The 25,121-nt window shown below is 36.8% G+C and overlaps 1 protein-coding gene across 7 annotated transcripts in view; it reads right to left on the bottom strand.

Annotated features, from left to right (window-relative positions):
• Nucleotides 1–25,121, bottom strand: part of DROSHA (drosha ribonuclease III) — a 120,496-nt gene that overhangs the window by 49,447 nt on the left and 45,928 nt on the right. For 6 of the 7 annotated variants that reach the window (XM_047729204.1, XM_047729202.1, XM_047729203.1 and 3 more), the window contains 4 exons: nt 18,943–19,112; nt 12,407–12,531; nt 10,687–10,786; nt 9,128–9,235 (listed from right to left, as the gene is read on the bottom strand). In XM_047729204.1, the coding sequence (XP_047585160.1) occupies nt 9,128–9,235; nt 10,687–10,786; nt 12,407–12,531; nt 18,943–19,112 (503 nt within the window). The remainder of the gene's footprint in view (nt 1–9,127; nt 9,236–10,686; nt 10,787–12,406; nt 12,532–18,942; nt 19,113–25,121) is intronic. The other variant, XM_047729201.1, reaches the window with a different exon arrangement.

Here is a 25,121-nt window from a genome sequence, read left to right on the forward strand (position 1 = left end):
GCAAATGAAATAATTTTAAAAATACAGAGAATAAACTGGTCGTTGCCAAAGGGAAGGGGAGTATGGAGAACAGACAAAATGGGTAAAAGAGGTTAAACGGTACAAATTTTCAGTTATAAAATAATGTGACAGCAATGAAAAGGAAGGCATTGGGAATAGAGTCGATAATGTTGTAACAGAGTATGGTGACAGATGGCAACTGCAATTACGTATATGTGCTGCCAAAGAGAGCACGGCAACTGCAATTACGAAGGTGAGCACTACATATAGAGGTGTTGAATCACTATGTTGTGTAGCAAAAATTAATATAACATTGTATATCCACTATGCTTAATAACTTTTTTAAGATTTGTATTTATTTGAGAAAGAGAGACAGCAGGTGTGGTGGGGAGAGGCAGAGGGAGAAGCACACTCTCTGCTGAGCAGGGAGGTCGATGTAAGGCTCCATCCCAGGAAGCTGGGATCCCACCCCGAGTCAAAGGCAGACGCTTAACTGAATGAGCCACCCAGGAGCCCCCTTAATAAATTTCTCTTTAAAAAGGAAAGAGCACACTCTTTAGGGTACTTTGATGATTAGAAAATTATTATTAACATTTAGCCCAAATCTGTCTCTTTTGAAAGTTTATCTCTTTGAACCTAGCTGTACCCCAGGAGAAAAACAAACTATATGTAACAGTAATATCTCCACATCTTCTCTTTGTTAACTTAAGTCTTATTTCTTTTAACTTTTACTGGTATGAAACAGCTTTGAGTCCCTTCACTATACCAGTATCTCTTTCCAGGTAAGTCTACTTCTTGTGAATACCACTAAAAGATATCTATGACCATGTCTATCTTGTAACCCAGACAACAAAGTCTCAATGTTATCTACAAGACTATTAACAACTCTAGCTCAGTTTTTTTTAAAGTGTCAATCTTTGCAATGTTGAAATACATACAATCACTGAGCATCTTCCTCTAACCTGCCAATTCAAGTCTCGCGAATGTTTTCTCCTTTAATGATTGTATAGAAAAAATAAAAATTAAAATTAAAAAAATAAAAATAAAAAAAGATTGTATGGAAATGGCTGTATGTGTAAAGCTATTTAAATTCTCTCATAAAAAACTGAGCAACCAGGTTAGCAAAACACACCTATAAGCAATATGAACAATAAAAGCTAGACAACAAGGTACCCCCATGAACACCTAAATAAGACAGGGTGAGGACAAAAATCTAGGAGATCTCAGCATCTGTGAGAGAGAAAAGACAGGGAGAGTAGCAGGGTTTCTGACAGCCCTGAGAATGCAAGAACCCCCAAATTAACATATATTCATAGAAAATGTGACCAAGGGGCACCTGGGTGGCTCAGTGGGTTAAGCCTCTGCCTTCGGCTCAGGTCATGGTCTCAGGGTCCTGGGATCGAGCCCTGCATCAGGCTCTCCGCTCAGCAGGGAGCCTGCTTCCCCCTTTCTCTCTGCCTGCCTCTCTGCCTATTTGTGATCTCTCTCTCTCTGTCAAATAAATAAAATAAATAAATAAATCTTAAAAAAAAAAAAAAAAGAAAAAGAAAAAGAAAATGTGACCAAATGTGACCAAAACTGGAGAGGGCTCTGCAGTGAGTACAAGAGGACAGTGTAATGGCGCCAGAGTGCTGAAGCCCTATAAATGCTCAATGAAAAACTGAACTTCCCTTTCAGGGTAAAGCCCCATGGTGTGAAGACAGTGCTGGGGGTAAAAGCCACATTTAAGCAGGAGAGGAACAATAAAGAGCAAAAGAAAGAGGGAATCTAGATAAAATAGAGGAGGAAGCAGTGGGGGCAGGTCTCAGGTATCAAAAGTCCTTTTTTTTAAAATCACTTTGCAAAAACAGTAGAAGGAGGGGCTAATTTGGCTTATACTGCCTTTTTTTTTTTTAAGATTTTATTTATTTATTTGACAGAGAGAAAGAGATCACAAGTAGGTAGAGAGGCAGGCAGAGAGAAAGGGGGAAGCAGGCTCCCTGTTGAGCAGAGAGCCTGATGTGGGGCTTGATCCCAGGACCCTGGGATCATGACCTGAACCAAAGGCAGATACTTAACCCACTGAGCCACCCAGGTGCCCCAACTGCCTTCTTAAAATACAGGAAAATATTTCATTTAACTTATTTAACATTATTTAACTTGAAGAGAAACAGAAAAGAATCATGATCCAATACCATCCAAGGATTTTATCAGAAAATAGAGAAAAGGAACAGAATAAGATTCCTCAGGTAATTAAAAAGAAAAGAAAAGAAAAGAAAAGCCAGAGAAACATGCCAATAAAACAGATGAAAGCTATGACCTAACATTTCAAAACAAGCTAGACAAAATAAAGAAAGCAATTGGACCTATAAAAGAAAACTACAAATAAATATTATAACTCAGAAATGAAATGACTAGATGAAAGAAGATTTGAAAAGAAGTGACAAAACTCAGGGAAAAGACATAAAAGGAAATAATCATTTTAAGAACAGAGACTAAACAGAATGAAGAAAAAAACAAATTAACCAATGGACAGTGCTTTGAGAAATAAAAGATAGGAAAAGGAAAAATTTTAGAGAAAAAAAATCAACAGGAAATGAAGGATTCAAGAGATAATGACAAATACAGGAAACAAGCAAAGAAGATACAAGAAGCATATAACAGGAATCCTTAAAGAAAACCAAAACAACAGGACAGAATAATGAAATGTGTAATTCAAGGGAACTTTTCTGAGAAAAAAAACAACTTATAAGTATATAATGGAAGGGTACACAACATATCCAAAAAAATTAACCAAAAGGACTGACAGCATTGCTTTATGCCAGAAAACAATAGGAATGGAAACGTATTTAAGATGTTAATGAAAGAAAACATAAACCACAAATTTTATATCCAGCTTACATGGCCTTTATATTTAAAGACAAATGGTTAGGAACATGTAGGACCTCAAGGATCATTCTTTTAATAAGCCTTTTTTTTTTAAAGATTTTTTTTTTAATTTACTTGACAGAGACAGAGATCACAAGCAGGCAGAGAGGCAGGCAGAGAGAGTGGAAGAAGCAGGCTCCCCACTGTGCAGAGAGCTTGATGCCAGCTGATCCCAGGGCCCCGAGACCATGACCTGAGCCAAAGGCAGACTAAGGAATCTACTAGAAATGAGCTCAATTGAAGAAAAAGGATGGGGGGAAGAACATGGGATAAACACTAACATATAAACTAGCAATTATCTTCAAATATATTTTTACCTGTAGATAACTGTGAGTTGATATTATAGGAAATGTTTAATACTCTACAGAGTAGTACAAATATCAGAAAATGAAGGGAAAATGTGAAGTCCATGAACAGCAGGGATGAGGCTGCTATGTATCTCATAGATACTAACTTGCAGCAAGAGGATAATTACTTCAAATTAGATCCTGGATAAGAGGAGCACAAGAAATAGTAAACAGTAGTCATTTTCAGTAATGGGACAGTGGGACATGGGACACACACACACACACACAGGAGCAGAGGGAAAAGTTTCATTAGACTACAAAGGTGTTAACATAAAGATAACCATTAGAACAGAATTATAAACCTCCCTAAATACAAAGAGATATAAAAAGAAAAAAAAAAAAAGCAAAGAAAATGGACCTCATCGTGACCACGTAACAAAAACAGTTTGACAGAGGGGAGGCCAAACAAAGAGCATGCTTGTGTATGTTTTTGCTTATATTAAAAAGGAAAATTAAATCATTTTTAGGGGCTCGGGGTGGCAAGAATGGGGTAGAAGAAACAGATATAAATTAGATTTTTAAAATCAGACTTGGCTTTGTAAACCTAAGTTTGGAATTACGGTAACTATTTTACAGATTTATAAAATGATATTTAAAAAGAAACACTTAAAATCAAAAGTCAAATGAAATAAATGAATCTAACTGTGTAACTAGTTTGTGGTCTAAGCACAAGTGACCTAAAAAGAGTAATCTGAGTGTGCAGGCCTTGTGTGATCAATCTGCAGAGAATCACAGACCATAAGGAATACCCCCAAACAAACAACTACTTCCCATAGTCATTTTGTTGGGGTGCCATTAATATTGTTATTCTGGGACTACTGTTGCATGTATTACAGAATAAATCAAATAAGTAATTTTTTGGTATCATATGGAGTCCCTATATGGGACCAGTACCGAGGGGAAGATTTTTTTTTTAAGCATTCTAACTAATAAATGCAGAAAGACAGACAGAATTAAAATATCACTTTGGCAGCTCTTAATAAATATCGGTCTAGGTCATAATTCATCGGTGACTAGTAATGTCACACATAAAAAGAGGCCACGGATGGATCTAGAGGGTATTAAGCTAAATGAATAAACCAGACAGAGAAAGAAAAAAAAAAAAACCTCTATGATTTACTTATATATGAAATCTAAAATATAAAGCAAATGAACAAACAACAACAAAAGTGAAACAGACTCATAAATACAGAAAACAAACTGGAGATTGCCAAAGAGAAGGGAGGCGGGGGAATGGATGAAATGGGTGAAGGGAATTAAGAAATACAAATTTCCAGTTGTAAAATAAATAAGTCACAGAGATAAAAAGTACAACACAGTAATACTGTAATATACTTATTGTATTTTGTAATGTAAATAATTGTTAAATCACTATGTGTTGTACACCTGAAACTAATTTAATTTTATATCAACTATGTACTTCAATTTAAAAAAAGGCACATGATTGAGGAGAAATACATTCCAATTTGAAGACTTATCTCTTCAACTGAAAAATGGTCAGATTAAGTCAGATTTCTAAGAACAGAATTTACTTTCTAAAAGAACTATTAAATGTTTGGATTATCACTTATAAAAAGACAGAGAGAGAGAGAGAGACACCACACTACCACCTATGAAAAACTTGTGCAAAAAAATAAACTTAAATCTGATCACTGCCATCCAACAGAACTTTCTATGATGATGGAAATATTCTGCATCTCTACTGCTATAATAGGCACTAGCCAGATAGTCTTAATAGTCTATTAAGTGCTTGAAATATGGCTAGGACAACTAAGAGCTGAATTTTTAATCTCATTTAATTCTAATTAATTTAAATTTAAATAGCCATGTATGGCCAATGGTATTCTATTAGATAGCAGTTTATGATAATTTATAGGAAATATAAGGAAGAGAAGCACATGTTAAATGATACCATTAAGTTGCAATCAGCAAAACCCAGATTAGACCTTAGGAACACTACAGAACACAAGATCCAGGTTCTTCAACAATAAGAATTTTCAAGGAAAACAAAGGGAAAAATGGAATGAGAACCTAAAGAGACTTAAAACACAGCAACTCACGACAATGTACAGATCCCATCTGAACAGCCATTGGAGCAGACTGAAACAGATGTAGCAGACAATCAGGAAAACATGAGCAGTGACTGTGAGGTTACAGAGATGCTGCTGGTAAAGGCTGAAGCTGTGTGAGGATGGCACAGAGCTCACTACACTTTTCTCCCTCATCTTGTAGAAAATGTTGGAAATTTGCATAATAAATTGTAATTCTGACAGCTATCAGGTCAGTTAGCCTTCAAACAAAATCTTCTTCTCTTCCTTTATAAGAAGCACTACATCTCCAGTTTAAAAAAAAAAAAAATCAAGTATCTCACATGGTTCAAAAATTTGTTAACAGTAACTGTGAAGCCATATGTCTCTTGGAGGTATAAATCTCTATTTCCACCCCAAGTTCTAACTTAGAAAATGATTCCTTGAATGTGTTGTCCAAAACCTCCTCATCCTTGAAGATACTTATTTTCACTATTCAGTCACCCCTTAATAGACCATGGAGCGAAAATATCAGTTAGTGTGATACTGCACAGCAGCCTTCCACTCCACTCCAGAGTCACTGTGGGAAAACAGCACAGCTATTAAGGAGTCCAAACACAGCCCTGCATCTTCTCAGTACAAATACCAACCACCACAACACAGCTCCTTCTCCCAGCAATTCTCCATGCACCTGGGTCTCCTTAGTTTTCTCAAGGAGTTAGCACCCCCAAGTGCAGCATAAGCCTTATGCGGGTTAGAGAACCATAATGGTAGCAGATTCCTTGCTCCTTTTTTGATGTCTCTGTCACCTTTACCCATTCTCCATTCTTATGGCTCAGTTTATTGATCCCCAGGAGTCACTTCCTTACCAAAGCAAAGTATCTATAAGATACCAATTCAAGCTCAGTGGGCAGAACCCCACTCTTAAAACACAGATCCTGCAGCAACATGTTGACTTTCTACCTTTTCTGAGGCATACTGTTGAATTTTTCAGCCTCAGTTTCAGGTCTTACTTCCTGCTCCCCCCCCCACCCCCGTATTGCCCAGAAGTCACTAATAAAAAGCAACACAGAAAAAAACCTTTTAATAGTCTGTCTCTAAACATGGCTTCAAGTTCTGCATTTAGCCCTCATGTAATTACAGGTTCCGGGCCCAGTCCTAGAGTTCCATTCCTTCTAATATTGGATGGGGCAAAATGCAGAATTTTCTAATGTCATAAAAACCCCAGTAACTTCTCTGGTTGGGAAATTATACTTCTAGAATGAGAGACTGGTACTTAACGTTTCTCCACCTTCGATTTACCACAACAGTTTTACCTCCAGCAGCAGCCAGATAACATCACAATGCTTTTGCCAGCAACCTACCAGCAATTATTACTGATGAACAGTAGGTTCTGCATCAATGAATTACCAGAGAATCCCTCCCCCATCCCCACTCCTGAGGGTTTTAAAGAAGTGCTTTTTGCCCTTAAAATTACGCATGAGTCTTGGGGCGCCTGGGTGGCTCAGTGGATTAAGCCTCTGTCTTCGGTTCAGGTCATGATCTCAGGGTCCTGGGATAGAGCCCCACATCGGGCTCTCTGCTCAGCAGGGAACCTGCTTCTCTCCCTCTCTCTCTGTCTGCCTCTCTGCCTACTTGTGATCTCTGTCAAATAAATAAATAAAATCTTTAAAAAAAATTACGCATGAGTCTATCTGTTCACAGGTTCAGGATTATTCAAAGTATTCATTTAACTCCTATTTCTCAGATTCTTATTCTTCCTTAACAAACATACTAAATGCCTTTATTCTGAATGTTTTAAACTGCATTATTACATGCCCCCTGCTATCTTATTTGAGGAACAAACACTAAAAGAAGCATTTATTCTAGGTTAAGGAATTAAATAAGGCCAACATTACTTGTAAAAAACAGGAGGATTGGAGACTGGAAACATGGCTTCTAAACAGATGGCAGTGGTCTTTGGAAGAGGGGGTCCTACAGAGGAAGGGACTATTATTAGATCAAGGAGTAGTCACCTTGGCAAGAGTTTGAGTTAGGATCCAATTTCTCTGACCAGTTAGTCAAAGGAACTGAGTGCTTTTGCCTGCCAATCTCGAAACAGAATGTGAAATCTAATACATGAGGAGATGATAACCTCATCCTCCAGTTGCTTCTAATCTAGCTGAGAAGCCAGACTAAGGTATTTGTGACACAGCTGAAGAACACGGAACTGCGGCAGAATGGATTATTCCGCACCCGTGCGCAGGCATTTCACCAAAAAAAGGGGGGCAAAGGGCTCAATGCTTTAAACAAAATTGTGTTCAGTGCAACAAAACTGCCTTAGGGCCCCACTACACAGGGTGGAAATCCAGTACAACTGGACACTCCCTCCATACCCACCACCCACCAATCAGTTCTTCTTTATCTTTTCACAAATTAGGGCTCTACGGGGTTTTGTTTAAAAAACAAAAAAAGATAAAGTTCAAATTTAACCAAAAACACAAGTATAAAGCCCACCAAACTGAAAAATCTCTAGGGCCCCTTCCAGTTACTAATGCTCTCCAATTTTATGATGTCTCTATCAACTCTGACTTATCCCTGATGGCACCAGATTTTGAGCAGATTGCTGAACATTCTGCTCAGTGTTCTTATGATGTCTACCTTAGGATGACATTATGTCGGTTTTGGAGAAACAGAAAAACTAGATAATACAGCTCCAAGGCCCCAAGAAAGAATCAGCAGAAGATACTTCTGAATACTTACAGTTAAAAACAAAACAAAACAAAACGCTCAGTTAGCAAAATAACTGAAGATTTTGTAGACACAGATGGCTGCCATGGTAGAGCATTATTCTCGAACTATCTAGTAACATGGCATCAACAGCAGTCCATCTTAACATAAAAATATGTAGCTCTGGACATCACAATGTAAATGAGTCACCTAGAAATCCCTTTAATAATAAGATTAAATCCCACTGTTCAATATAATAATTAAATGCTAACACTAATGATTTAAAGAAAAAACACCTCATTGTGATGAAATAAATACCTGAGACAGCTTGAACTTATTACCATGCATGCTGCCATCAAAACAGTGAGTGGAAGCCTGTAAGTATTCTTCCCAACAGCTGAATATGGCAAAATACACTACCTGACCCCTGCCTGGGCACTCACTGCCTTGACTGTAATTCTCATGAAATGTAAGCAGTATCAATCATAACTAAAGAATGAAGTAAAGACTCAAAGAATATGCTTGGTTTTAGGGGCCTCTAATCTGGTATAAATTCCACTCATAGGGAAAACAAAAATAGTTATCAGTGAGAGTTATATACAGCTGAAATGTTCCTCTATTAGTTCACCCAAGGAAAAACTATTATCATTTGGCTCAAATAGGAAATTTATTTTGATTTTGTTCATTAATGCCTTCCGTTCTCCGCAGTGTAAGTATGAGTCATCAGTCTGGAAACTTCGGACAACACAGTCTTCAGGAGTCTGCCTGTAGAACTGTTGGAGTTATGTCTTCGGACAAGCACCCACACATTCGCTGCACACAGGCAGGTGCATTTGAAGAATACACTTGCCTTCACTCAATAGGCAGAGACAGAAAGCATTACTAAGTAACTGCACCCCCCACCTCACCACCATGCACATATGTGCACACGCACACACATGCACACCCACACACATACACACAACAAGGCAACATGAAAACTGATATAAAAACAAAACCAAAACAAGAGCAATTTATGGTTGGTGTTCCATTTAGCTATAAGATAGTATGTTCTATAGAAACTTAACAGAATTAGGAAAACTTTCTTTTCAAGAAAGAAATATATAGGTATAAATGTGTTCTCCGAGGTGTCATCACCTGACAGACATCAGAACGGATGCCAGTTTTCCAAAATCCTTGACTACTTAGCTCCACTGTTACTTCTCGCCTCATTGTATTCTTCTGTCGTATTTTTTGGAGTGCTTCCTAGAAAAGAACTCATTATGATGAGTAACCTGACAGTTGTGAAGCAGTATTAAGCCAAACATCAAGCATTAGAAAATAAGCTGGATTCATTCAATATCACCTTTGCATTCAGGTATTCAAACCTCTTCGTGCCAAATTACAATATTTTACTTGAAATAAAGGCTAGGATACTCTAAGCCTTGGGTATAAGCCAGCCTATCCTGGTAACCAGATAAGAAAAAATCTAAACCAAATCAGCCATTCTGGTGAGTTCAAACAAACAAAAAAAAATGCCCTTTTGCTGATAAAAGAGATAAAGTGTGATGTTTGGAACTTAAAATCAGAATGCAAAAATTATATTTATATCAAGCCTTATGCTAAGCATTTACATCTAAGAAAGACAATCAGTAAATTAATCTGCAACCCACATAATTCTAAAAGTTGCCTTCTAATTTGTAAAACCCTTACAAAACCTCTTGTAGCAAGGGTACATTTTCTTCAAAAAAAGACAATGATTTAAAACTTCTGCAAGACATGATCAGGAGCTGACTCTCCCCTTCAAATAATTAATTATAAAAAAAATTATATCTGCACACTTATTCAACAAAAATCTCACAGGAATTCATAACAGGAACTATCACACAGCCTGCATCATTGATTAAATGGCTACTACAGATCAAATACCACTGGAGGAAAGCTAAATGGAGTATTTCAGAAGTCCACACAACCACCTTTCTCCCTGGATCCAATGACAGAGAGAAATTTCAGTCGGTTTCCCCAAGCCTTGGTTCCCTCTTTATAATGAAGGTATCCAGCTCAAGTCACAGGAAATGACAGGACCAGAATTCAAACACTTTTCCCAGCTTCAAAGCCTTGCTCTCTTATACCCAAAGCAAAATAAAACATCACTGAGACAAAATTTATGTTGATACTGAATCCATTTATTCTAAAAATTATGAATTAAGAACGAAAACATAAATGATCCTGGAATACAGGACAATACTACCCATTAGTAAAAAATATGAAATTCGGGATATAAAACCATATAAGTTTACCCTGTTGAAATAACAGACCTATGGAAGACACATGAAAGGCAGTCTTTTATGACCTTAAGACCAAGAAATTTGAGTATGACCCAAATTACATTAAGTACAGTCTAATCAATGATAAAAGGTTGACCCAGCAACTGTAAAATTTGAAAAATTTCTATAAGATATATTTATTCCCAATGGTAGGAAACCATTAAGAAACAAGCCTTTTTAGTAGGGTAGTGGAGGTAATGTTCTCTTAGATACTAAAAGACGAAAAAGAAATCCATCTGTCTACTAATGTGAGGAGAGAAAAGTTGATTTTTTTTTTTTTAAGAGGTGTTTTTCCATCTTATTCTAGAAGCATGGTGTAATGCGATAATCTTGAAAATAAACCTGAAGCACATCATTATTAATCCCGGAAGAACAGGACTTGATACCAACCTCCCTTTGTGCTAGCTTCTGTTTGTCAGTTTGTTTAACTTTGGGACTATTTGCTAGGAGGTGGCGAAGTTTCACATAACTCTTCCACAGTTTCTGGTACCTAAGGAAAAGGACAGACAGACATCTCAGACAAAAAGCAGGAGAATCTGAAGTGCAATAAACCCAGCTGTTTTAATAGGCGTGCTGAATCATAAATTAACATTCTTTTGGATATTCTTAATGGCAACAAACCATCATTCTAAGGAAGGATCTGATCTGGGGGCAGCAGAGCAGGATGACCAAGAGTCATCTGGAACCTAATGATTAAGCTGATAATTGTATGTCTATGTTGAAAATGAGGTGTCACTACATATGCCCAAATCTCTCGAGAAAGAGTTCCAAAGACACATAAAAACCAACAGAAACGTATCATTTCTCATGGTTACCTATTTTATTTAAATATGTACTTTCTGAGGTTGTTGAAAGAAACACCCCTTATTAACAAGGACACGGTCGGTCTCTGAACTGCCTACACTGAAAGTAAAAGTTGGAGAGTATTAAAAAAGAGAACGCCGTTTGTGCCCATACCCAAGCTACACAGCTGTATCCATTTCTCCACTGGAGAGGGAAAAAGACAAAGGGTGCGCACCAATTTGTATTCACCACACAGAAACAAGCACAGTTGTCGAAGCCAAATAATGTGATAAGCTAGATCAGTCTAAAGGATCCTGTTAAAGCGTCCTGGGAAGGAAGAGAAATGCAGTCCTGTAGCAGCACACAGTCCTGCCATCTGAGAGTCCACGAGAGCCTATCACATTCTACTAACATTTGTGACAAGAAGGGACTTTCAACGAATTTTCTGTCATATTGAAACTGCTCCTTTCTTGGCCTTAGCTGGGTCTCTCCTTTTTTGGTAACAATTTTTTAGAGAATGGAGGAAAGAAAGAAGTACTTACACAGTGCCTGGTTCACTGCTTCATACTTTTATCCAAAGGGGGAAAAAAAAGAACAAAACCCTTTAGCCTCTTCTAATGTATCAGCCAGAATTGTATTTATGAACTGAAAATCTCCCATGCCCTTTTCTCCCATTATGAATCCTTAAAAAAAAAAATTAAGTCAGGAAACTGTTTACCGAGGTAGGAAATCCAAATACTTCTGAAGAATATAATGGTACTATTTCCATTCCCACACATCCTCATCTTCTCCCAGAAAAACACTAACAAGCTAGTTGGAAAAACTCAACTGTGGAAAGTAACATCAATTCTAAGAGTCAGAAGTCATGCCTTCTCCTTACAACGCAACCCTTGACTTTGCAAGGAATCTTGAGCTCTTATTAAGATGCCTCCCAAAATAGAATTCTGCATAAATCCGGCAGTGCTAGGAACATGGTGCTACTTTCCTCTAGAGTGCACTGAAAAAATAAATAATAATAACAATAAATATTGTTATGATGAATAAAGGAAAAGTTCCTTAAAAGTTAAAAATATACGGGACTCAAGTTGACCAAAATTGCCAAGGATAATCTACTGAATAATAATTTCCTACAGTCAAATCAATAGAGAAAATAATTCTTCAGGAGCTACCAAAACCTGTTTCATTTGGTAACCTAAATTTGGAAACATGGCTCATTTCAGGCCTTAATTTTTTAATAAGAAAACATCCACTAAAGGATATTCCTCTGCTAATTCAGCTGTTAGTAGAAGGTGAAATTGGCTAAGACAAACACCGAGAAATATCTTACTGTGGGTCTCCTGCATAACTCAACTGTGCAGGGCGTATCCCAAAGTGGACGATAATCGGAAAAGTAATCACATCGGGGTTGAACTGTTCACGATCCAGTTGATCAATGCGGACAGAGCTAGGTTTCTAGAGAGAAAAATCAAAGCCATTTATTCCCATAAGAAGTCTTTCAGTATTGACTTTAACCGAAGTAATGAAGAAATTAATCAGATTTTTCCTGGGAAAGCCTCATCCCCCAAGGGAAAATATCATTTAAAACCCGTTAATCATAGCAGCTATACTATATAAAAACTATAATGTCATCCCTGTAAATGAGTCTATGCCACTTGGCATAACGAACAATGATTTTGTCCTTTTTTGCAGTCCACATAGAAACCTTTAAAAATTAAGCTTTTAAAAGGACACCTAGTCGGATATAACTTTTCCTTAACCTCTCCAAAGGCACAGGGGAAATATTCCATCATGGGGAAGAAGTGTGCTGGCTTAGTCTGTTTCATTTCACATTTCAAGTGAATGGCTTACTTCTATTCAGGATGCGCAGATGCCTCTCTATATACTTTTTTCCATTAGTTCTTTGTGTACCTGTTTTTCCTTTTTTTTTTTAAACAGTCGTATAATTCACATATAACATTATATTGGTTTCAGGTGCTGGGCATAATTCAATATTTGTACACACCATGTAATGATCACCACAATAGTCTAATTAGCATCTGTCACCATACAAAGTTACAAAAATTTTTCTTATGAGAACCATCAAGATCTACTCTCTTAGTAAGTTCCATATATGCAACACAGTACTGACTTACAGTCAGGACATTATATGTATTGATCCCCTTTACTCATTTTGCCCACTCCTCTTCCCCTCCCCCTTCTGGCAACCACCAATCTGTTCTTTGTATCTGAGTTTGGTTTTGCTTTGTTCGTTCATTTGTTTGTTTTTCTGATTGTATGATTTCAGTGTTTGTCTTTTTCTTATTCCACTTAGGGTAATACCTTCAAGGTCTATCCATGTTGTTGCAAATGGCAAGACCTCATTCTTTTTTATGGCTGAGCAGTATTCCACTGTGTGCGTGTATCCATTCATCTACTGATGAACACTTAGATTTTCCTCCAGATCTTCGCTATTGTAAATAATACTGCGGTAAACACAAGCGTGCCTATCTTTTTGAATTAGTGTTTTTGTTTTCTTCAAAATACCCAGAAGTGGAACTGGTAGATCATATTTTTTAATTTTTTGAGGAACTCCTATACTGTTCTCCATAGTGGCTGCACCAATTTACATTCCCACCAAAAGTGCACAAGAGTTCCCTTTTCTCCACATCCTCACCAACACCTGTTATTCCTTGTTGTTTTGGAAACAGCCATTTTGAAAGGTAGAAGATGATAATTCATTGTCTTGATTTGTATTTTCCTGATGATTTGTGATGTTGAGTGTCTTTTCATGAGCCTATTGGCCCTTTATTTCTTCTTTGGAAAGATGTATCTTCAGATCCTCTGTCCTTTTCAGTTGGATTTTGTTATTGTTGTTACTGTGCTATGTGAGTACTTTATATGTTTTAGATATTAACCCCTTATTAAATATCTGATTTGCAAATATCTTCTCCCATTCATTTTGTTGATGATTTTCTTCACTGGATGGAAATTTTTTAGTTTGATTTAGTTCCATTTGTTTACTTTTCTTTGCCTTTGTTGCCAGATACAAAAAATCAGCGCCCAGACCAATGCCAATGAGCTGCCACCTATATTTCTCCTGTTAAGTTTTATGGGTTCAAATCTTATATTCAGTCTTCAATCCATTTTGTGTTAACTTTTGTGTTTGGCATAAGGTAGTGTGGTCCAATTTCATTCTTTCATATGTGGCTGTCCAGCTTTCCCAACACCATTTATCAAAGAGACTGTCCATTCCCCATTGTATATTCTTGCCTCCTTTGTCATAAATTAATTTACCTTACATGCACGAGTTTATTTCTGGGCTCCCTATTCTGTTCCACTGACCAATATGTCTGTCTGGGGTTTCTTTTGGCTAATGTCATATCATTCGATTACTATAGCTCTGTTGTATAGTTTGAAATCAGGGAGCATGATGCCTCCAGCTTTGTTCTTCTTTCTCAAGATTGTTTTGGTTAGTCAGTATCTTTTCTGATTCCACACAAATTTTAGGATTGTTTATTCTATTTCTGTGAAAAATGCCATTAGAATTTTAATAGGGCTTGCTCTGAATCCATAGGTTGCTTTGAGTAATATGGGTATATTAATAATATTAATTCTTCTAAGCCATGAGCACAGAATACCTTTCCATTTATTTGTGTCTTCTTCAATTTCTTTCATCACTGTCTTATGGTTTTCAGAGTACAGGACTTTTATCTTCTCAGTTAAACTTATTCCTAGATATCTTACTCTTTTGATGTAATTATAAATGGGACTGTTTCTTAATTTCTCCGATAGTTCACTATTAGTACATTATAAAAATGCAACAAATTTTGTGTACTCATTTTTTACCCTGCAGCTATACTGAATTCATTTATTAGTTCTAACAGTTTTTTTGGTGGAATTTTTAAAGGTTTTCAATATATAAAGTCATATCATCTACAAATAGGGACAGTTTTACTTCTTCCTTCACAATTTTGATGCCTTTTATTTCTTTTTATTTCTTTTTCCTGCCTAATTACTCTGGCTAGGACTTCCACTACAATGTTGAGCAAAAGTGAGCATCCCTGTCTTGCTCCAATGTATTTCTTTAATTCTACACCTTTAAAAGAGAAGGTATGGTGACACAAAAACCAAATAGGTCAGCTTCTCATTATGTCCATGTAGGCCATTTTTAAATTTTAAAAGAAAGCCTCATTTTTTAAAAAAATCTAATACAGGAAGAAGTGAACTGGTGATTCCTTCTTCAGTTAACAAAATACCTTTCTTTCATCCTAAAAGTTTCTTTGTAAAATGATGATAAAATCATAGAGTTTTCTCAACCTCCTTGCTTATTCTCAACTCTCACAGCAATCCCTAATTAGAAACTAAATTCTTACCAACAGATTGTGGCATCTTTGGCTCAGCTACTTTAGAGCCAAATGCTACAGAATCGTTCCACATGGAGGCCAATAAGCTTCATTTTGTCATAAAGCAATGCCCACAACCAGAGTCTGGATGGTGGCCTGATTTGTCCAGGACAGGGGGGTTTCAATGGAAACCTTCCAGCAATTGAAACAAGCTGGTTATCCCACCCCCCCGGCTGTAGCCCCAGTCAGCCATCCAAGAAATCCAAGCAGGTGACAGAGGGAATAGATCTGTGTAAATTCATGCATGTTAGTTAATAAACAACTTACACTTAAGTTTTAAAAGGATATCTGAAAGTCACTTAATGGTCAAAAGGTCAGCAGGTATCTGAAAAAGTTGACCTCTGCTCTCAAAATTAATAAACTGGAGAAGATTTTGGTCACAGGTAACCTAATAAGAAATTATGTTAAATGCCCATCACCATCAGTACCAACACAGTATTTAGGTCTAGGAATTGTTGCCAAGATTTTGTATATCAAACCAGCAGGATACAGTTTTAAAAGAGGAATTGCACAACTGAAAATGCTAGTAAATTATTCATGTTTTCATGATTTTAAACACCATGCTATGGCATCAACCAAGGAAACAGTGATTTAAAATATCTGGGAAGAGATGAAATAAGTTCTAGACTTTGGCCACACCTTACAATATCCATCATACCAGCTTTGAGGAAGAATAAAAAATATTCTCTCTAATGACCAAAATATTCCCTGGCAGAGGCAAAGTGCCTCGGGAGGGAGATTAATTCTTTTAAGTTCTGAAGCAATAAAGTACTTAATATGACCGTAATGGCTTGAAAAATTTAATAAATTCCCCAATATTCTTACCACTGGGTAATCTTTCAAAGCAAGTACTGCAGAGGATGAATGTGGTGCCATGTCTACTCTGCTGTATTTGCAAAAGATATAATGAAAGGATGTTTTTGTGATACTCAGTTTCCAGGGTATTTTCCTCCTTTAAACATATTTTTTATTGACTTTAACATATTCCCAAGTCTGGCACTCAAACTTACCTTTCTTTATTCCTGATTACTTTTCAACATAAATCTTTCATCATGACCAATCTGGTTTCATTATCTTCAAAACTGGCCACATATCCTCCCAAGTATATACATTTAATCATGCCAATAAGTTATACAATTTTTCGATTCCTTAAAGACCTCCCTGTAGCATTTATGAAGTATCCCTGACAGCCTGGTCAAGTGATCTCGCCTGAAACTACAGGCTTTCCTGATTGGCTTTTGTACTGACTGGTCCACAGATTCAAAAATTCATCACAGACTCCTCTCACATGGATATGTCATTAGTCTGCACCTGGACAAACAGCATATAAAATTTATAGACTTCACAAGCACCTGACTCACATAGTAGTCTCCCAACAAATGAGTTAAATGAAATCATTGTAATGGAATAAATGTTCTTCTATGCCAATGGCTCAAAACCATGAATGCGTGAATCAGAAAAGCACCTGGCGACTTTTTTTTTTTTTAACAACAGATCCTTGGGTCCCTCTATTTGGGAGTATACATGGGGTGGGGATCATCAGGACATTCTTACATGTTCAAAAGCTCTCCAACTTATTCTAGGGTTTCAAGAAATGTTAACCATACCATGGAAAGAAGTCCCAAGGTAAAAGTATTCCCAAAGTGTGCATGCACTGTAGACCATGGAACTCTTCAAGCAGACCGACCAAGATGAAAAGGTATGTCTCTCACCACCCTCACTCCCACCCATGTTCTGACCCCGCTATAAAATCAGCAGGAGAAATGTAAATTTATGCAACTGTTTAAGAAGAAAAATCAAATTCTCAGTTACACTATTATAATGATATGATTTGCATATTTCTTTTAGAATTACTTTAACAATTAGTTATGTGGCTTAACAATATAATAGCAAAAATTGTATGCTTTTCTTAGTTTTATGTTTAAACATGCTTTTATTAAACACTTTCACTTTCTAGATTTGTTTGAAATAATCAGTATTAGCTGGAATATTTGATTTGTAAATAGTAACATTTTGTTCGTGCAGATGTTACTGTCATGCTACAAAAAGTTGATCCAGAGTTTTTATTTTTATGAATCAAGGCTATTAAACAATTTGGCAGCCTTCTAAAAACAACAGCTTTGTTTAGATAGATTATTCTGTTTCTTTACATGAAAATATTTTAATTCTCCATTTCTGGAAAACTTTATTCTGATAAGATGCCAACATCTAACTATTTTATGAAACAATAACAAACTTCAGAGAAAAAATTATAATTCATACAAATATATAAAGCAGCATTTTCTTTATAAGAGAAATCCATTTAACTTTTAATTCTCTGCTCTTAGTTTTTTATATTTTTACTCAAAAGTTAATATTTGAAGCTAATTTTAACACAAAACACTTAAGGAACAAAGAAATGGGAAATATTTGTAGTAAGTATGGCAAAGGATCAATAAAAAATGACAATGATATCACAAAAGAAAATTAGACAAGGGATATTAGTAGGCCATTATCAAAAGAAAACAGAAAAGGACAAAAAACATTTAAAATATCAATTTTTGCCAAAACCAAAATAAATACCAAACTGAACTATATAAATTTTTTTTCCCTTTTCCCAGTTTTTTTTTTTCTCCTCCCAGTTTTGTTAAACTAGTACATTATAACCAATATGAACAAATGGACATGCTCATACGCTCTTGGTCAAAGTGCAAATTTTACAGCCCTTCTAGAAGGCAGTTTACATGTATCAAAAGCCTTAAAAATGTGTCTATCTTCAGCCTATTTACTTCACTTATAAGACTTCTTCCTAAAAATTAAATGGACACATATTGAAAGATATACATGTTCATGTATATATGTGTTTATACACACACACGTTATAAATTCAGTACAGCAATACTGGTGATAGCAGAAATCTGAAAGCAATCAAGGTGTCCAATAATACGGGGTTAATTAAATAACTTAGGAGCCTTTTAATTACACTTGTAAAGAAATTTAAGACCAAGGAAAGATAATTTTGTGATTGTTGTTTCTAGAAGAGAATGAGAAGAAAAAGGTCTAAAAATGAATATTTAATTGTATAATGCCAATTTTAAAACAACATGAAAATCTCTAAAGAGGCTAGAAAAATGAATAGTAACATCTATGGAAAATGGAATTATGGATACCTTTTAGTGTCTTCTTTGGGCTGTTTCTGCTTTCTTAACTTTTTATAATGAAGATATATTACTTTTATACTCAGAAAAAAATCAGATCTGAACATATCTAAAAACTTCAACATTCTCTGCAATGGGCAGAATTTACTAATCAGATGAACTTACTACTAAAATATGATTACACTGTAGCATTTTTTATTTACTAAATATTTAAAAGGAAAAATTACTCAAAGGACAAGAATGAATACTTTAAAACTTTTTAAATGTTCTGTTACTGTTTTTGTGAACACTCAAACTGCAAAGAAGGTGGTTAAGTCTCAGAAAGTGTAAGCACCAGAACATACCATTCCAGGGTTGGTGACAATCATGCCTTTGCATTCTTCTGCGTATTTCTGCCACTCAAGTTCTTCCCACTGAAGCATATTGGCAATCTCCTCTTCAGGGACCAGGGCTTTGCTACACCGTAACAAGTAAAGGAGAATCTGGTGCATGGACAGCACTTCCTTTCCTCCATCTTGGGTGGGAGTGGAAAGAAAGGGAAAAATGCAGCTATTCAACAGTCAATCATCAGCCCAATAAGGAAAAACAAGATGGTGAGGGGAAAAAGAGCATTTATAAAGAAGTAATTTAGAATTTACATTGTTTAACCAGGTGCCAAATAATACAAAAGCCATTTGTTTCATTGATGAACAGTGCTCATAAACCATCTCATTTACTAAGATGGCAACAACAACATTATAAATGATAGAAGGTTCCATTTGTGAGGTATGAATATAAAAAAAGTGCCTACCTAAATAAATTTAAAACCACCTAGCATAAGGAGCCACGGTTCATAATATACAGAACTATGTTATGTCTTAAATATTTTATCATTCTTTCTAAGGTAACAGATGAAAGCTCTTTAGAAGTGATGTTACTGTCTTAAGGAAATTCTAAGCTTTTATGAGATATTTATGGATGTTTCCAATAAGCTATTGTTGCATTATGGTCTAATTTTTTGGTGCTAATGTGCTGCACCTGCCGTGATGAATAGAGCTAAAAAGCCTGTACTAATATCATGAAGATCATTATGGAGTTAGTACATGGAAAAAATACCAAGTACTCTGAGGCTTACAGAAGCAAATATTACCAAGTACAGAGGATAAAAACAACAAAGGACACAATTAAAGTACCTTGGAAAGAGCCAATTTAATCTGGTACTTGATGAACCAAAGGCATAATACTGGGTTCACAGGCTTCTGCCTTCTCTTTGGGCTTAACTTCTTGATCAATATGTGCAACCACCTTGTACCACCTTTCTTTGCTTAATCCCAACTGAAGAAAGGACAAGAGCTCTGAAGGTTTGGAGGTCACAGACTGCCCCCTCAGGTCATGAGATATTCTAGGAATACCAATATATGGCCAAACACTTCATGGAGAAACAAGGGACCAAGATGGTAGGGATGGGTTGGCACAAATGAGAGTGTCCTATTTGTGCTAGAGGAATTAATGGCACCCAAATAATCTGGGGTACTAGAAAGAGGTTGAAAGATCTTTTTTTTTTTTTAAGATTTTATTTATTTATTTGTCAGAGAGAGAGAAAGAGAGCACAAGCAGGGAGAGTGGCAGGCAGAGGGAGAAGCAGGGTCCCCGCTGAGCAAGGAGCCCAATGCAGGGCTCCATCCCAGGACCCCAGGGAACCAAAGGCAAATGCTTAACTGATTAAGCCACCCAGGTGTCCTGAAAGTTCTTTAATATGAGTTGTTGGGGGTAAGAACTTGGACAGGACTACACATCTGAGAAAGAAGAGAATAAAGATCAAAATTTCTTTTTCATCTGTGTGGCCTTTTTTTTTTTTTAAATCTCATACGTGTTGTTATGGAATTAAACAGCATTGCTGTTATAGAACTACCATATACGCAGGCATGCATTTATTCATTAAATACTCGTTTATATTTCACATATATTTACTGAGGAACTTTTATGCAGCAGGCACTCTTCCACTGTTCCACACTGTTCCACTCTTCCATTCTTCCACACTTCCACCCTAGAAGGGCAGTGGTGATCTAAAAATCCAAAACCCTTTATATTCCAGAGAAGGGCAAGACACAGTAAAAAAACAACCACAAAACAGACCAGGCCAAGATAAAGACTCTTCTATAAAGAATCAAAATGGCCGAAGGACTGCAGCTGTATTTAAAATGGTGGTCAGGGAAGGAATCTATGAAGAGGTGCCATGAGAGCAAAGACCAGAAAGAAGCAAAGGAGCCCATTATGCAGGAATCTGGGAGAAGAGTGTCTCAGAGAGAACACACAGCAGTAGTCTATGGTAAAGTGCGGTTGACGTGTTCCAGCAACTGCAAAGAGGCAACGTGGATGGAATGAGGTAAGGAAGAGAGTGTGAGAGACGGAGCAGGGAGGCTGGATATTTTAAAGCTTCTACAGAGCACAGGAAGAGCTCTGGATTTTATTCTCTGATGATCGGTTTTATTACCATTATGTTCCAGGCACTAGAGTGGTCCCATGTCACAGTCGTGGAAAAAACAAAACACAAGCTCTAAGCCCTCAAGAAGCATGTAGGCTAATGATGATTAATCAGAACTGTTCCTAAAGGAATCTTTGTAGATAACACTCTGAAAACAGAGTTCTTAGTCAAAGCCAATCTCCAAAAAAAAAAAAAAAAAAAAAAAAAAATGTCCAAGAAGTGACTAAAATACAATCAACCCACATGAGGACATGTTCTACCTATTGATTCAGATTATTGCTAACAGCAGTGAAATTTTTTATGCCTCATTACAAAGCATCTGCTTTAAACCCAAGAGTCACCTTTGATGAACAAACTTCCATTGTAAAGGGCATATTTCTCAAGAGTCTGTCTCAAAAGACATTTCAATCTCCCTGCATATAACATCTTTCCTTAATCAGTGATGCTCCCCTCTTCGCTAAGGAGCCCAGCAAAGCCATAATGCCTATCGCAACGCCTGTCTGTCTGAGCCCCCAGTAGGCTCCACTTCCAGGGAGTCTGAGGCAAACAGATGGAAAAGAGAACACTAAAGCCAGAATATGTTGATTTACACCACATGTGTACACACAGAGAACAGCAGAGAGAGAAAGAACTCTAGAAAGCCTTGAGAAGAACTAGCACACTGACTAGATTCACTAGGAACCAAGAAAAGAGTAAAAGAGTATTTGGCTCATAATCTCTATATTTGGTAGTCTCACTGAAGAGCACTGCAGGCCTACAAGGACCCATCAGAAGCCCAGCAAGCCGTAAGAAGGAAGAGAGTGTTGTTATGTTGTAGGATTAGAAAAAAAGGCTCAGATTTTATTTGGGGAAGGTGGTGTATGGTAGAAGGAGCAAATATATGCAACGCCAGGTAGACAGAATAGCACTGAAATGTCCCCAGCAGCAGTTACAGAGGGCTGAGTTACTTCATGGCACTGCAAATAGAAGTGAAATAGACTAAGTGCTATGAATTTAAAGTGAAAAGACTGAAAAACTAAAAAAGCTATTGGAAGAGAGGAATACTTGAGCCTACAAGGACAGGGCCCAATTTAGGAGAAGAATACCTGCAAGATAAAGAAAAAGGGTCACAGGGTGTCTGGGTGGCTCATCTGTTAAGCATCTCATTTCGGCTCAGGTCATGATCTCGGGGTGCTGAGGTTGAATGCCATCTCAGGCTCTGCACTCAGCAGGGAGTCTGCTCATCCCTCTCCCACTGCCCCACCCCAACCCGTACGCACACGCACTCTCTCACTCTCTCAAATAAATAAAATTTTTTAAAAGAAAAGAAAAAGAAAAAGAAAAAAAGGCCACCAAATGCCTGTCAGAATGCTTTTACCTATTTTGGGTGTAAAGCTGCTAATGAGAAAGGAGAGCTTTACAGCTGCATAGAAACCAGAAACATTTAAAAGCACACATACATCAGATGCAAAGTCAGTAATGTTGAAGGAGAAATTATAAATCCATGTTGAAACCTGCTAAGTATTGTAAATGGCAGCTGAAGTCTGAAGAGACAGATATTTACCACTGTGACAAAGCAGAAACCCAGGACACAGAACCTGAAATGCAAGGTTTACCGAGGAGGGGGATCAAGGCCCTGCTCCAGATTGGGTACTGGGGCGCAATCTTTACGGAAATATTAAAAAAGGAAGACAAGACTAGAGTCCTGTCAGAGCCCACAGGGCAAGGACTGCATCCCTCATGCCCAGTCCAGTAAAAAAGACATTCCATAAATATATCTGGGAATGACTTTCTGAAGCAGATAAATAACATAGCCACTTGCTCACAGACGGCCATGAATTTACTAACGTTAATGAATTGGCTCTTTTGGTTTGTCTGCTTTGCTACATGTTTATGTTGGGGATTTATGGAACTATGTCACTGAGGGCTAGGAAGTAATTTTTATCTCATTGGCTGAGATAAATAGGACATGATATAAATGAGAAATTAGAGCGGGTAAGCTAAGGTTAGCAGGAATTCTGCCAGAACTGGGACTGGAACTGTGACAACGGCTCATTATTCGGGAAGAACTGGAGTTTGTGTTTCAGGGAATGAATCTGGACAGTCATTAATGAACTGACAGACTTTATAAACTGTTTCTTAGAGACCCAATTCTCTCAGTTTATATTGCTTGATTATTTATATGGTGGGGGGGTAATCTGTTAGGGAATTTGTGGTAAGAATATGGCTGGTTAAACGAGCATTTCTCAACAGTGTAATAGTTATTTTAAGAACTATAAAAATACCTTCCTCTTTGCCTACACTGAGAGTAACTGTATAACTGCATTATCGTGTCTCCTGCATGTTCCTACTAACATGTCTTTACATAATCTTAACTTTTGAAAATTTGTATTAATGGCTATTTTCTAAACTTCCTCCCCAAAGCATTACTTTCCAAATAGACAAAGATGCTGTATCAATTGATGGTTTTTAAAACCATACTTGGCTCCCCAGGAGTTTTGAGATAGTCTCCCAGCCTCCGGCTCTCTCTCAGCCATACCTGCAAACTACTTCTCCAGAATGCGGCAACTTCCAGAAATCAATCGGCACAATAACCGATTTGCAAAACTGATTCAGGAATCCTGCAGCTTTCCTAACAGGGATAATATACCCAGTGAACAGCCTTTCCCATAAAAGCAGCTTTCCTATCTTGAATTATGCCCTGCCCGAGCCCCAGCTCCAGCAAGAATAAAACCTTAAACTAACTCTATGAGAGCTCTTATCAATGGTTTGGCCACCAAAGATAGAGGCAGGTACTGGAAGGAAATAAAAATTTGAGAAAATCCTTAAAATCTCAATAAACTGGTTGCTCTGTGACTTGACTCCTGGTCAATTAGCCTGAATTAAATAATCCCTGGTTTAAAGTATAAATTTATATGGAGCAAATGAAACAACTATCTTCAAAATGATCTATTCAAAACTAACTATCTTACTGGGTAAACTGGGAAACTAAAGAAAAAGGATAATGACTGATAAAACTTCAATTAAATATAATAAATTGCTACAGATGAAAAGCAAATGAGCACGAGAGGATTGTGAAATACCTAAAATATATGAAAACTGCTCATTCTCATACGAGTTCAAGTAAGATGCAAATAATAACTGTGAGATTATGTTGTGTCTCTCAGATCGACACAACTGTAAAAGTCGTGATATCCAGTGCTGGCAGATATACAAAAAAAGGATACTGCTAAAAATGCCGGTTAGAGTTACATATCATGTCCTTTTCAGAGTACAACAGACAACCTTTTCCAAATGCTATCATAACAAATAATTTTACCTGTAGGATTCTACCTTATAGATGCATAACACCACTGTCAAAGTATTTATACATAATTAGGAAAAATTATACCTCCAAAATATTTGTCACTAGAGGATTTGTCATAAAAATTAACGTCCACTCATACTATGGAATGCTATGAAGGTGTTAAAGAATGAGGAATGTATTTTTATACAGGATATCTGACATAGTTGAGTAAAAAAGGCAAGTCGTAAAACATGCTTAGCATTACCCCCCCCCCAAGAAAAAAGCATAAATTTCCTTATATAGGGTAAAATGAATACAAACCAAACCATATATAGCATCTATTCATTTTCACATGTCTAGAAGGGGTATTTACTTTTTTACTTTATATACTTTCATACCGTTTGTGTACACACACACACACACACACACGATTGGGCCAATACAGGGCAAAAGTAACACTTGAATTCTGTGAAGAATGACCTTACCAATAAACGGTTGAGGATCAACTAGATATTCATACTGAAAATAAGGAATCTTAAAAAAAATAAAATAAAGGTAAGGACTTGATTCATATAGCAACTGGAAAAACAAGTTTTGAGACAGATGAGAGATCTAAATTTCTAGAAAATATAGGGAGAGTATCTTTATGACCTTAGGATAGGCAAAGATTTCATAAACAAGATAAGCATAAAAGAATATGTAATTTGGACTATATTAAAATTAAGAATGTCTGTCCATGACAAATCACCATGAAGATGATGAAAAAGCAACCCAAAGAAAAGGTACTGGCAACC

Source organism: Lutra lutra, chromosome 5 (genome assembly GCF_902655055.1).
Source record: "Lutra lutra chromosome 5, mLutLut1.2, whole genome shotgun sequence".
NCBI lineage: Eukaryota > Metazoa > Chordata > Mammalia > Carnivora > Mustelidae > Lutra > Lutra lutra.